The sequence below is a fragment of the Sturnira hondurensis genome, unplaced genomic scaffold (assembly GCF_014824575.4).
Source record: "Sturnira hondurensis isolate 20B ecotype Veracruz unplaced genomic scaffold, ASM1482457v3 Scaffold0008196, whole genome shotgun sequence".
In the NCBI taxonomy this organism is placed as follows: Eukaryota; Metazoa; Chordata; class Mammalia; order Chiroptera; family Phyllostomidae; genus Sturnira; species Sturnira hondurensis.
The window spans coordinates 18,230,981-18,245,017 of NW_028080827.1; the positions used below are offsets into that span (position 1 = coordinate 18,230,981).

Consider the following 14,037-nt stretch of genomic DNA (forward strand, 5'->3'; position numbering starts at 1 on the left):
TTTCCCAGTGAAACCATTTTATAGAAAATCAATTTTTTTTATTTAAAAAAATTGAAGAAACAGGACTAATTTTATACATTTATGGTTGCTATTTAAAAGTATGTATCTCAAGACATACCAAAGGCACCTAAGGGTTACCACCAAGTTTTTCCCAAGTTCTGAGAAAAGTTCTGAGACTTGGTGGTGTAGGGCTTGTACTTAGAAAGTCCCTGACTGTCTGCGTTGCTCAGTCCAAGGCCAGAAGCTTTAAGGTGTCCTTACGATTGAGCGAAGACAAGATGCCTTTCAGAAAGCCAGAGGACCCTTGCAGGTCAGGTTTCCTGAGGAAGGGGGAGAGCTCTGTGCCCACCAAAGCTTCAAGCTTCTCAGCAGATGTACCCGTCTTGGCAGCCACAGGTGTCTTTGGGCTGGAAGACTCTAAGCCCTCGAAAGTTAAAGCCCAAGCAGCCAACCACCATCCAGAGCCCTGAGACAGTAGCACTCATTCAAGCCAGCAAGTGGTGCTTCTGAGGCAGCCTCAGGGAGCTCTTTGGGTGGTCACTGCAGAGGGGAACGCTCTGGAAAAGTGTTTACCCTTACGCATATTCAGTTGAAATGAAAAAAGAAGGAAGTCTCCCAAAGTCAGCTTCACATTCTTTCAGCGCTGCTCCCAGAGAAGTCTGTCTGCAAAGGCGTGATGTTGTGGTCATAGCCCGCATACTCAGAGGTGCCGGTACTGGCCAGCTTGAGCTGCTGGGCAGCGTGGGTCAGCTGGAACGCTGCGTCCGGGTGGGCCGTGTCGGGCAGCAGCGTGCACTCCCTTTCCAGCATGTCCGCCACGCCCTTGAGCAGGTCCAGGAAACCGAAGGCCAGGGCAGCCTTTCGTAAACGGTTCAGCTCCTGCAACCACAGCAACAAAACATGTTCCTAAAATGCATTTTCCTTGTCACATACTTTTTTTGACAATAAGTGGAGGTTTTCAATTCAAAGGTATAACTGGATAAGTAGATTTGTTTGCAACCATTATTGTGAAATGCTTTTTAAGAAAATACAACCAACTTCTCGGCAAATGGCAGACACACACCTCAACTATGATGAACTAATTTTTGGTGGATAATGTATGCGATTAGGCAGAAATAGGTAAGCTCACTTTGGTAGATTAACTATTAAATTCTTGCTCAAAACTCCATTTGTGGTTCTCACTTCCTGGTTGACCTCTGTTCCCACTCTGTCTTCTGCAATCTTGTCGATTTCCTGACTGAATGCCCAGGCAACTCTGTCTACCTGACCAGCCAGTCCAGCCACTTGACCAGTCACTGCATGTCTGGAATTGTCACACACTTTCCAAGTGCTCAGCTCAGAATAAGTTTCCTTGACCCCAACCTAAGTGAGTGTTTTTATATAAGAACAAAGGGTTGCACAGAGATGCCTGTGACGAGGGCATGAGGATGTGACTGAGAAGCGGTTCCTTCCCAGGCGAGGAGGAAGCCAGGTGAGAGACACAGCTGACTGACGTGCAGGTCGTCACCATGGCAGCAAGGGAGCACGTGGGCCAACGTGGTGAGGCTCTTTGCATACATCACTTCGGTCACTCCTAACTAAGGAGGGTTACTTTTCCTCTGTCACTCAGCTATGGAAAAGGCTCATCCCACACCTCAGAGGGATGAGGGCTCTTAAACCTCAGGTGCCTCAGGCTGGATGCCAATAAACATGTTTGGAGGAGGCTCTGGAGGGGTCAGGAAGCATGACCTGAAACACTGCCACAGAAAGAAAGGTAGGGTGGTGAACGGGAGCAGAGAAGTAGGGAGTGCCCCATCAACCCTGTAGCAGCAGACTTGGGCAAGTTGTGTGGCCTCTCTGGGTCTCAGTGGCCTCATTTACAAACAGGAGGAAACCTCTTCCCTGCCCACTGCTGGGGCTCATGCAATCGCCTGGCAGAGGCCCTTTCCACCTCTGGTATGTGAGATTATATAAAGCCAGNTGGAGGAGGCTCTGGAGGGGTCAGGAAGCATGACCTGAAACACTGCCACAGAAAGAAAGGTAGGGTGGTGAACGGGAGCAGAGAAGTAGGGAGTGCCCCATCAACCCTGTAGCAGCAGACTTGGGCAAGTTGTGTGGCCTCTCTGGGTCTCATGCAATCGCCTGGCAGAGGCCCTTTCCACCTCTGGTATGTGAGATTATATAAAGCCAGAATAGAGAAATGGGCTTCCTGACCACTGATAACAAGTGAAGGGTTCAAAAGGCCAACGTACAAGTGTGTCAGCTTGAATAGATGGCTGATGAGTGCGAGCAGAAAGCTCTGCAGGGAGGAGGACAAGGCCTGTGTGAATTACAGGTGTCAGTCAGAAGGGTCTGGGGCTGATTGCCTGTCTGTCTGAACTCTGAGTAAGGTTGTTCGTGCTTGGTTTCACCGGCCCACTACATAATTAGGTCTGAGCACAGCAGTAACACAAAGGCAGTGAATGAAGTAACATCCAGCCAAAGTAGCATGTGTGTTCTCTGGGAGAAATGCTAGCCTGGAGTGGGCTGTGTGCCCACATCTTCAGATTAGCAAGCTAGGACAAAACCGACAGCGCAGCACACCTCACAGAAGGAGAGAAATGGGTGAGCTGAAGTGCCCCACACTCCACCTCAGCCCTTGTCACTTTGTTCCCTCCACCCATGGTTCTGGGTTGGCTAGGTATTGTTCCTGAGGGCCATCTGTTTGCAACTCATACACGTGCAATTTGAGAAGTCACTCTGGGAAGCAGCTTTTCTGGCACAGTAAGAATGTTCTGGGCAATCACCATCCCAGGAAGCCACGTGCAGCAGTAGCCCGAGGTCAGGCTGGACAAATACCCACATGGGATGGCAAGAAGGATTAAGGGCTATGAGGGTTAAGGTCCTTTCAGCCCCTTCTCTTAGCCTGTTGCAGCTGCACCAACACTGACAGGCCCTTCAGCACAGAACCAGGTTGTTTAATTCTTGGATTTTCGGGCAAAATGGACCTATTGCTTCTACTAACTTTACTGATGAAAAACAGGGAGGCAGAAGCATACACTTCTAACCCCTGTCCATGTTCACTCTGCTACCCACAGGGATGACAGTGAACCACTTATTTTCAGCAAACTTCCCAGGGCCCGCCCTCTTTCACTATAATTCTAATGGTCTCACCTTATAGAAGGTTTGTGTTTTTTCAGGTAGTTTCCTTGCATTTCTTAAAATCTTCTGTACGTCTGTCTATCAAGGGTAAAAACAATTCCACATTAGAATTCTGTGGTAAAGGGGAAAGAATACCAAAGGATGGCTCTACATGTTTAAAGCAATGAAAACAGGCACAGAGCGGCGGTGGCCAAACGAGGACCGCTTCCGAGTTAGCGTCACTGTTCTGTTCAGCGTTCGTACGGCACCTCCCTCCTTCGAAGTGCTCGGGAATAAATCCCTTAGTGACGGAAATGAACTTGTCTCACAAGTTCAGTTCTTGTCTCACAAAAACACACCCAACAATCATGTATACATCCCAGCTGCTTTTTTAACAAGGGCGCCAAGACCATTCAATGGGGGTAAGAATAGTTTCTTCAACAAATGGTACCGAAGAGCCACAGACGTAAAAGAATGAAGTAGGACCCGTACTTCATACCATATACAAAAAAGTAAATCAAATGGGTCAGAGATAAAACTATAAAACTCTTTAAAGAAAACATAGGGGCAAATTTCTATGTCCCTGGACTTGGCCATGATTTCTGAGTTACAACAGCACAGCAACCAAAGAAAAACCAATCTGACGAATGTGCACAGCAGCATCACTCAGAACAGCAAGATGCAGGAACACTGACTGAATGACGGGCAAACACAACACGGCGTCATTTGACGATAGAGTGTTTCTCAGCCACGGAGGGACCGAAGCACAGACAGGCTGCCGTGCAGATGAGCACTGAAAGCATTATGTCCAGTGGAGACCCAACAAAACGGCCACATAGTATACGATGCATTTGTAGAAAATACTCAGAGTGGGCAAATCCACACAGGCAGAAAGCAGATTAGCAATTGCCGAGGGCTGAGGGACAATGGGAAAATAAAGTGACTTGCTTACTGGGTACAGGGTTTCCTGTTGGGGGGACAAGATGCTCTGGAACTAGACGGCGGTGATGGTTGTGTAACACGTGAGTGTACTAACTGCCACTGACTTGTATGTTTAAAAATGGTTGAAATGGTAAGTGTCATGTGTATTTCACAGTGAAAAAATACACTCAGACTAAAATAAAAATTTTAAAATAATTTTGGAAGAATTCAAAAAAAGAAAAAGAAAAATTCAGCCATCCTTTCAGTAGGGAAGTGCTTGGGGCGGGGATGGCAGAGAAGGGGCAGAACCGGATTTTCCAACAGAGGAAGAGACCCTGTCCCCTCAGTCACGGCAGGGTGTCCGGTCTCCATGACAAGGGGGCAAGGAGGAACCGTGCCACCAACGGGAGCCACTTCTGTTGTCGGGTGGCCCGATGCCAGCTCCTCTGCCTGAGGCTGGACTCATTGGAGGAACAAAGGAAAACAAGGTACTCAAGTGAGAAACAAGGCTCAAAAGTGACTTTTAAATTAGGAAGAAGAGATGTCACAAGTGCCTTGTGTGAAAGTAGCCTGCCTTGGTCACAGTATATGCTCAGCGTCCCGGGAAAGTGTTTTTGTGGAATTGCAGTGTAAAAGCTATGGTTTGGGCTCTACTGTGGGGGTAAATACTGCATGAAGGTTTTTACATCTTTCTCAAAATTGTTTTAAAAGATAACACCCGTTACATCAGTCAATGCTCAAAATTCCATGCCAGGAAAACGGGTCTCCCTAGAAGAACGCGCCTACTTCCTTTATCAGACACGCAACCCTACGGAACAGAAAACCCTGCGTGTTTCTTTTTTGACCTTGGCTTATAAGAGAGAGTGCAGAGCCAAATTGCTCAAATACAATCAATTACCATTTTGCCTTGGCTTCCTGGCACAATTGTCTCCCCTCTTCCTCTAGGTTTTGTATCGCTCTAAATTTTGTACAAAATGATTTTGCTGTATCTGTTTTTTTACTGTAGGTTACCTCAAATCCTTTTTGGAAATAATGACAAACATTAGAAGTAAATGAATTACTAAGTATCAAAGGAAAGAAAGATCGAATCAAACGTCTGCAGGCTTGCCAGAATCCCTCCTCCTGTCCTGGGGGAAATCGACAGAATGGTGATGTTACCTGCAGGCCACTGGGTTTGATCCAGACAGTCACATTCTGGGCGTAACTGCGTTTGTTTTTGGGCTGCAAGGGGAATGGGCTCTTATTGTCATCCTCACCGTAAGGGTTTTCTTTAGCATCTTAAAAGAAAAAGACATTCTTGAAATGACATCTGGCAAACACAATCAATTACATTTTCAATTAGGCTAGAAGCTCTTTCAATCATTCAGTCTTCTATATCCTGTTACTTCCCTAATTAAGAAAATCCGTTAGGTTTGGTTGGCGAACTTGTTCTCAATAAAAAGCCACAGATGGAAGAGATCAAACAATCAACTCAGGCTCATGTAAGTGAAAAACAGCTTCGTGTTTTTAAAGAAACAAGCTTCAGTTATTTGCTTTATAAATTAAAAGTCAGAGAAGTTAAAACTAATACACTATTTTAAAAAACAAACATGCATACTGGGATTCTGTAAGTTTAGCCTAGCGCTCTCCTAGAGAACTTTCTGAGGTGACTGAATGGCAGCCACCAGCCCACGTGGCCACTGAACACTTCTGTGTAGCTAGTGTGACTAAGGTAGTGAATTTTAAATGTTGTTTCTTTTAATTAAATAGCCTCAGGAGGCAACTGGATTGACAACATAGGCACAGGCATTGAAATAATTTAAAAGGAAAATTATATGTAGCCAAGTTAAGAAAAAGGACAAGGGAAGAAATACTTTTTGGTGAAACATACCCCACCACATTATGGCTTATTAGTTTATTGCTTTCAGGGAATTGAAGCCATAGTAGCCACGTGGATAAACAAGGATTCCTGTTTTCCTGCCTGCTTCCTGAGCCAGTGAAACTCTGCTGCAAACTTACAAAGCATATTTATACCTCCTGACTTACTCTATCATTATTATTACCACCTTCTGGGATAGACAGAGCAGGAATCATTTCCCAACCAGCCAGGGGCTTGCTTCATCCTTGCCCAAATGCTCACATTGAAAACTGGAATTAGCCCAGTTTCTCTAACTGAGTAGGAAGCTTTCTAGACCCGATGTGGTCACTGATATAAACGCCTCACACTGGCCCCAAACTACCTCTGTCGTCCTCCCTCCCGACCCCTCCAAAAAGTACCGGCCCAGTTTTCCAGACACATTTCCACGAACACCTGTCTCTCTATAAACCTTCTGAGTCAGGCCAGATCCCAGCTGTCCTTTCCCATGCAACACGCTCACTCCCAGCTTCCCGGCCACTATTTCTGTCACTTCCCCTCCTGGAATGCTCTCCTCCTTCCTCATCCATTTGTTCCCTCGCTCACGTACTTATTTATTATCTATAGGAAGATCCCACTATGTAGCGGGCGCTATGCTAGGAAGTGTGGCCAGAGCAGATATTTTTCTGGCCTCAAGAATCTTATAAAACTGTTTATTAAACCCCAACTATATACCATACACTATACATACACTACATCTCTCTTTATAGCAATCGTGGAGGGTGGGTATTGTTAGTCCCATTAAAGAGGAGGAAACTGAGGCTCAGAGAGGCTGGACCTCCCAGGTTTTCGCAGTGACTCAGCTGGGCCTGGTGCCAACGCCAACACTTTTCCCGCTACTCAGCACGGCTACTGCTCATCTACCAAAATTTACTTATGTTCCAGGTCCAGATCCTATTCTGCCTTCAACATGAAGTTGGTCCCAGGTTTTTCTGGCAGGCAGTAATTCGTCTAGACCCTTCTGTTCTACAGCACTCAGTACTGGTACCAAACATTCCAACATCTAATCATTGCCCATTGCCCACTGTCTCTGATTGTTTGGAACCTACATGTGCTGACTGGCTTAGCAGACAGAAAATACTGCATTTATGAAAAAAGAACAGGAGACTCTTAGAAATACCAAACGTGATAACAGAAATTTAAAAAATAAACAGTTGCAAGATAAAAGTTGAAAATACATCCCAGAAGGTAGAATAAAAAGAAAACAATGGAAAAATGGGGAGGAATAGATAAAATTCACACACACAAACACAAATCATAAATATATGTTCTAGAAAGAAGAGGAGAGAGTACAGAGAGCAGAAAACCAAAGACATAACTCATATCCCCAGGACTGACGAGCACGAATTGCCAGAAGGGGGGGGCCCACTGAGTGCCCATCACAGTGGGCGAAGGGACCGACAGACAGGCACGACATTCTCCAAGTCCAGAGCAGCAGGGACACAAAGAAGGACCTCAAGGGGTGCAGAGGAAACACAGGTCAGGTCAACGCCCAGGAGGCAGCCTGATGCTGCCGCCAAGTTGCATCACCAGAAGTCAGAGAAGACAACGGAGCAGTGCTTCCAAACTCAGGGAGAATGACCCCCAGCCTAGAACTCCATACAGAACCAGACTGTCACTTGTGTGTCAGAGATGAAATAGAGACATTTCCAAATACGCAAGATTTCAAACACTCACTTCCCAGGTACCCTTTTCCCAGGAAGATGCATGAATCAGAAGATCCACAGAAGAGACTCGAAGGGAAGACACAGAATGACAACTAAGCAACAGGCTGACAGAACAACCAGCCCATTTTACGAGACAAGAGGAAGAAAGGTGACTTTAAGGGGGAAAAAAAGAGAAACTGACAAAATCCCTAAAGAACGTATCTTAGTTAGGTAGAAATTAATGATGGGTACACAGAAAACAGCAAAGAAAAAAAGAAAAGAGAGCAGAGGAGGCCGGGAGGCAGCCCAAGGGGAGGGCCGCACTCAGCTGCCGCGGGCTCCACCCGGCCTGGCTCCCCAGCTCTTTCCTGAAAGTCTTGGAGCAACCTCAGTGTCTTCCCAATACAGCCTTCTTTCTAACTGAGGTTAGAATACACTTATCTTTCCTGTTAGAAAAGAAGAAAGAAACTAATTAAAAATGGTAGTGGTAAGAAAGCTAGGTAGTAATCCTTAAGTTAAAAAATGCCATTAAAAACAAAAAGTCACCTGGCTGGCATAGCTCTGTGGATTGAGCACAGGCCTGCAAACCAGAGGATCGCGGTTCAATTCCCAGTCAGGGCACATGCCTGGGTTGCAGACCAGTTCCCTGCAGGCCAACTCCCAGCAGGGAACGCACGAAAGGCAACCATACAGTGATGTTTCTCTCCCTCTCTCCTTCCCCTCTAAAGATAAATAAATAAAATCTTTAAAAAAAACCCAAAAAGTCAAGAAACAGCTGTACAGTTACTTAGAAATGTAAGTAAATACAAAAGAAACAAAAGCTGAAAGTGGCCATCCCTAGGAACAGAATCAGGAGTAAGAGAGACAGGTGAAAGTTATACTGTGTTGCATGCTTTGCTTTGATGAATAGAAACAGCAAGATCTACCATTATTATGTGTCTCCAGTGTCAGGGACGTTATACGTTTATTCCCTGAATAAAGTCTCTGAACAGCCCTCTGAGGCAGGTTTTTTTATCAATCATTACTTGTCACAGTGACCAGGGTTGTCCTCACAACACTGGAATACTGCCAATGTGCGTGCTGGAGAAATTAGTTTGTCTTACCCAAGGGAACTGATACAACGTATTTGAAACACTGGACGCAGGACTTTAACAGACTGCTCTGAGGAAAAAAAGACTCAGAAACTTTTTTTAAAAAGCACTTGCTAAAGCAAATGAAAATCTAATTTTTAAATTAGGCAAAATAACTTTAAAGAGAAGTACTAGTTTCCAAGCTACCATATCTTTCCATCACTTTGTAAAATTCATCCTCTTTGCAGATAAGCTGCAAAGTATATCTACACAAAAAGACATATGAAAAACAAAGTAATTTAAGGTTTTTTTTAACCAAAAATCTGCTATTTTTTCAAGAAGGAACTCAACAATAGTATTCTTAATAAGATAAGATATACACTCTTTAAAAATCAGTAACTGCAAAATAACACGTCTGTATGCGTGACACCTGGGCTAGTACGTGGACCCGTACGGAACCTAGTGATCCCTTCTGCTCCAACTGAAGTCGATCAGGAACCAAAAAAGGGGGAAAGCTTGAGGTAAAACTCACAAGGCAACACCTTTAATAAATTTTTTAAATTAAGAAAATTACTTGTGGGGGGAGAGTTGAATGTCAGGAGGGTGGGCAGGGCAGGGGAGAGTAATGGGGGGAAAATTGTAGTCGAACAACAATAAAAAAAAAGTTAGCTCTTATTACCTTCATTGAAAAGAAGAACAGATCCAGAGGGAGGAGAAGAGAGACATAAATACAAGGCAGAACAAACAGCAGTTCCATCTTAATGAGGAGCGCCTACAAGCCCAGCACTGGTAGGTTGGAAGCTCAGAAAGAAGTCTGAATGCTCCCATCTTCGATTCCGGACTGGCATCTGTGGTGCAAACTCCCACAGTGACCTAGGTCGGGGGTGGCCGAACCTCTGTAAAGGGCCCGGCCGTAAGTGTGTTAGGCTTTGGGGGTGGTGTGGCATCCATTATAACTCTTCACCTTTCCACTGGAGTCTGTTTTTGACTTAAAGAATGGTTTTTGTATTTTTAAATGATTGGGAAAAATATCAAAAGATACCTTGATATTTCATGTATATTTCACAACATATACATGAAAATTAATATGAATTCAAATTTTGGTGTCCATAAATAAAAGTTTTTGTAACAGTCACTATCATTTATTGACATGCTGTGCTGTGATGGCGGAGTTTGGTAGTTGCGACAGCAGCCATATGGTCTGCAGAGCCTGAAACATCCTACCATCTCATCCTTCTTCTGAACAAGTCTGCTGAACCTCGGCCTAGCTTCCAGGGCCTATATTCAGTCGAAATCTTCTCTAGGCTTCAGGGCAAAAGGCACCCTCAGACCTTAACTGACACACACACGCTCGTGTACGAGGCACCGTACTTTCTTCTTCAGTCTCTGCTATTGATACTTTCCTTCTTTCATCTGCCTATTCCTTCTCATTTTCCTGTACTAGCACCCTCTGCAATGTCCCCAGCAGGAGTCCTTCTTAGGGGTTTTGTCCTTGTCTTTCTTTTCTTCATCTGCGTTATTTCCTGGACCCAGGGCTCCTAAAGTGTGGTACGGGTCACCTGGATTGTAATCATGCGGGCAACAGTAAAACTTCAAGTTCCTGGGCCTGAATCCAGCCTTACTGAATCAGAATCTCTGTAGTGGGGTCCAGGAAACAAAATTTTTACACAGGTTTTCCATGTTTATTTTTGTACACAAAACCTCAAATTTCCCTAAGTAATCTCCCTCATTCCCACCATTTTAGCTATCAGCAATAGGCATATAATGAAAAACTGCCCTGGCTGGTGTAGCTCAGTGGATCGAGCACAGGCCTGCAAACCAGAGGATCGCAGTTCGATTCCCAGTCAGGGTACATGCCTGGGTTGCAGGCCAGTTCCCTGCAGGCCAACTTCCAGCAGGGGACGCATGAAAGGCAACCGTACATTGATGTTTCTCTCCCTCTCTCCTTCCCCTCTAAAGATAAATAAAAATAAAATCTTTAAAAAAGTTCTTAAAAAAGTTAAAAACTGTATTTCCCATTCTGCCCTCTCCCCTGAACGCTAGACTCTTATAGGAGTTGTCCCCAGGCACCTCCCCCTAAGTCTCACAGGTATAAACTCAGCATGCACAGGAGATGCTCTTCCAAATCTACCCTTCCTCTTCCATTCTGTTCTCACTAACAGCACCACCTTCCACCCTGCGGCCCAGGTCAGCAACCGGGGATCATTCTCAGTTCTTCTCTTCCCTTTATTCTACCTTGTAAGCATGTTTCACATGGAGCCTATCCTCTCTATCCCCAGCTGCTACCCCTTGTTCTGGCTCTCACCTTCACATCTCCAGGCGACACGAGCCAAGTTGCCTTCGGACTGCAGGGTGCCTTTCCCTTTTCAAGCCCACACCCCACAGTTATCCTTCTAAATGGAAACTTACTACCATTCACTTGGAGCTCAGTCACACTGCACAACACCAGGGGGCACCAGCACCTAGAATACAGTCTCCTAACTGGTATCTCCACTGTTCCCATAACAGCCAGAAGGAACTATCACTCCCCTTCAGTGGCTTCCCACTTTCTGCAGAACAAAGTCCTGGCTCTTCCCATTTCAGAGGAGGCCTGCTCTGCTCTCGCCACCGCCAACCTGGAACCTACCAGCTGGCCCTCCAACGTCCACCCTTACAGCATGTGCTCCAGGGCTCCTTTCCTTTCTGCATGTGTACATTTGTCCTTCATTGACTCACTGAATTTGTCTTTTTTCCTTCAAAAGTCAGCTAGGGTACCTGTCTTCTGTGAGGATTTTCCTGAGTCCTCCAGGCAGAGGTGATCATCCCCTCCTGCAGGCCAGATTGGACCTTGTGTTGGCCAGTGCTGATTATTCAACTTCCCACTAGGCCTTGAGCAACTTCTGCTAACTCTTGTATCTCCTAGACCTGGCACAAAATAGGTTGCTTGGTAGATGTTCCTGAAACTGCAGTGGACCCAAATGAGTCAATGATGACTCTACAGTTGGAATTTGTATACCAAGGAGTACGAAGGCCTCCATCAGGAGTAGGAAAATCAGAAAAAACAGATTAAGAGGCAAGGGGTGAGACAATGGTTCCTATAACAAACATCCTGAGGCAGGGACTGTGGCAGCATATCCAGTGGTGAGGTCCAACTGGGAAGTGGAAATGCAGTATGCAGTTCCAGGGAGCAACCACGCAGGACCAGAGTTACAGATCTGGGGGAGTCTGAAGCTATAATGGCTAATGAAATAACCAGGAGACTATGAGCACAAGAGAAGTAGGCAAAGAACAACATCATGAGGCAAGGAGAAAAGACGACAAGGAAAAGAAAAGTTGCCAACAAAAAAGGGTGAATTACTAGGAGAATCAATATTAGGAAAGCTAAGAACAAACGCTTTCAAGACGGAAGGGGATTTAATTACCTAGGAGTAACTGGGAATTACCTGGGTTGAAAATTACACTAAGGAAAATTTACATTAAGGAAAAATAAGTGTATGGAGAGTTGCTTTTCACCTTAAGCAGTTAAAGCACTCATATGTATTTAAAGCAACAGAAATGCTAGTCTCCCCCGAGCTACACAGTTACAAGTTTAAACATCAAACTCTCTAGGGCTCTCCACCCAGCATCAGAGACCACCACACACCCGTGAGGGAGATCACTACTGCACAGAGATCAGGACAGCAGAGAGAAGACAAAGTCAAGACAAATAAAATCTGATCTGGGTTATACCTGAAATAGGACCCAGCTGTGCCATTTTCCCTAGCCATGGGAGAGGTTCTGGGCCAGGCTCAAAGAGAGACATCATGAGGTTTGATTTCTTCTTGCTGTCAGCTTGGGAGTAGAGCATTCCATGCCACTCAGGACTAGACAGAGAGAAGATGGAAGATCAGAAGAACATCAAGCCTGTGACCGTCACGTTAAATAAGTCTAACCTGTGTTTTTTTTTTGAGCAACAGGGGTTTCAGCTCTGAAACCAGGTGCATCACTTTTACTAAAGCCAAACCCTAAACCTGAGAGTGCATACTGCTGCCCCCTAAAATTACCATTCCTCTGGGACATGTGTTTTATTCAATTACGTAGACATGGCACTCAAAAGCAGTCTTAAAGGACAAAAAAATCACAAAGGGGCAGGTAGCTGCAGGGGGGCAGGGTGAGGGGTAAGGGCTGCGATCTGTAGGTCTTTCCAGCTGCCTGCCGGAGTCACTCACAGCAGCACCAACACAGAGAAGACCTCGTGACAAAGGGCACAAAGCCATCACCTAGCTCTGCTCCTACTTCTCAAAGGGCCCCAGGTGGTTCAGAACCAGTACAAGTAGCTTGGATACCAAGAACTGCACCAAACTGATACCTGAAGAAAAATCACATTCCTCTTTTTAGACCAGTTGATTTTAATTCCAGCAGAAATTGAGTCACGCTTCCTCTGAGCACTCCTAACCTCTAGGTATCTTATACCAGTCTTCCCTAAATAATGACCAGAAAATGTTCAGTCTCCTCTTGTTTTCTAATGACAAGTGTTACAGAAAGGAAAGCAGGTACTCTTGCAAATTTCGAGACTGCAGTGAATGTGGAAGCCAGAAGGGCTTCCCTCACAGGCAAAGAATACAGCAGAGTGGTTAGGAGCTTGGGCTCTGGAGCCAGAACGCATAGGTAAGAATCCTGGGGCTTTCAGTTACTCGCTGTGTGACCTTGAGCTAGTTCTTTTACCTCTCTAAGCCTCAGTTTCTCATCTATAGAATGGGGAATATCAATACCTCCCGTACAGTGTTTGTGAGGGATTAAGTTTACGTATTTAAAGTGCCTGGAGGAATGTTCGGCATACGGTAAAATGTTTAATCAATTCTATCAGCATCTTTTTTCATTGATTTCTACCTCTTCATTTTATAGCCGAGTCTGTGAATACTGCATAAGACTCTATAGCAAGTTAGCAGCATTGCTACAACTGAACCTAGGTTTCCTAGGTAGAATAGAAAAGAGGACAACTTAGAATATAATTTAAAACCAATATAGTTAAAAGGCTCATTTTTTGCTTATTCTAGGGGATAATTTGAAGAACAGTTTTGAAGGTGGTGGTAGGTGGGAAGGGTATGCCAGGGAGAGGAAAAGAGTGACTAGGACCTTCCTGTTTCTTTCAGAAAAGTCTGGAAAACACTTCATTTTGTAAACTGATTCTCCCTTTCATGCAACCAAAGATAAACAGAGTTCCTTACCCTAGCTGAACTAGCGCTACCATGCCTTCCACTTTTAGGCTGCCATGGAGCAGGACACAAAAGTTGGGTATTTTGCCTGCAATCTGATTGGCTGAATTTTCATCTTCATTATCATCAGTTATGCCAGTACCCACCTCATCACCTTCTGTGAAAAGAAGAGAAAACAGGTCAGGCTGAGATTTGCTACAAAACCCCCAAATCCCAATGACACTGTTGGCTGT

The 14,037-nt window shown here is 45.0% G+C and overlaps 1 protein-coding gene across 4 annotated transcripts in view; it reads right to left on the reverse strand.

The window, feature by feature from the left end:
- Nucleotides 1–14,037, reverse strand: part of INTS14 (integrator complex subunit 14) — a 36,447-nt gene continuing 22,410 nt past the window's right edge. For all 4 annotated transcript variants that reach the window (XM_037054153.1, XM_037054155.1, XM_037054156.1 and 1 more), the window contains 5 exons: nt 13,817–13,961; nt 12,339–12,472; nt 5,179–5,297; nt 3,133–3,198; nt 1–879 (listed from right to left, as the gene is read on the reverse strand). In XM_037054153.1, the coding sequence (XP_036910048.1) occupies nt 628–879; nt 3,133–3,198; nt 5,179–5,297; nt 12,339–12,472; nt 13,817–13,961 (716 nt within the window). In that variant the 3' untranslated portion in view covers nt 1–627. The remainder of the gene's footprint in view (nt 880–3,132; nt 3,199–5,178; nt 5,298–12,338; nt 12,473–13,816; nt 13,962–14,037) is intronic.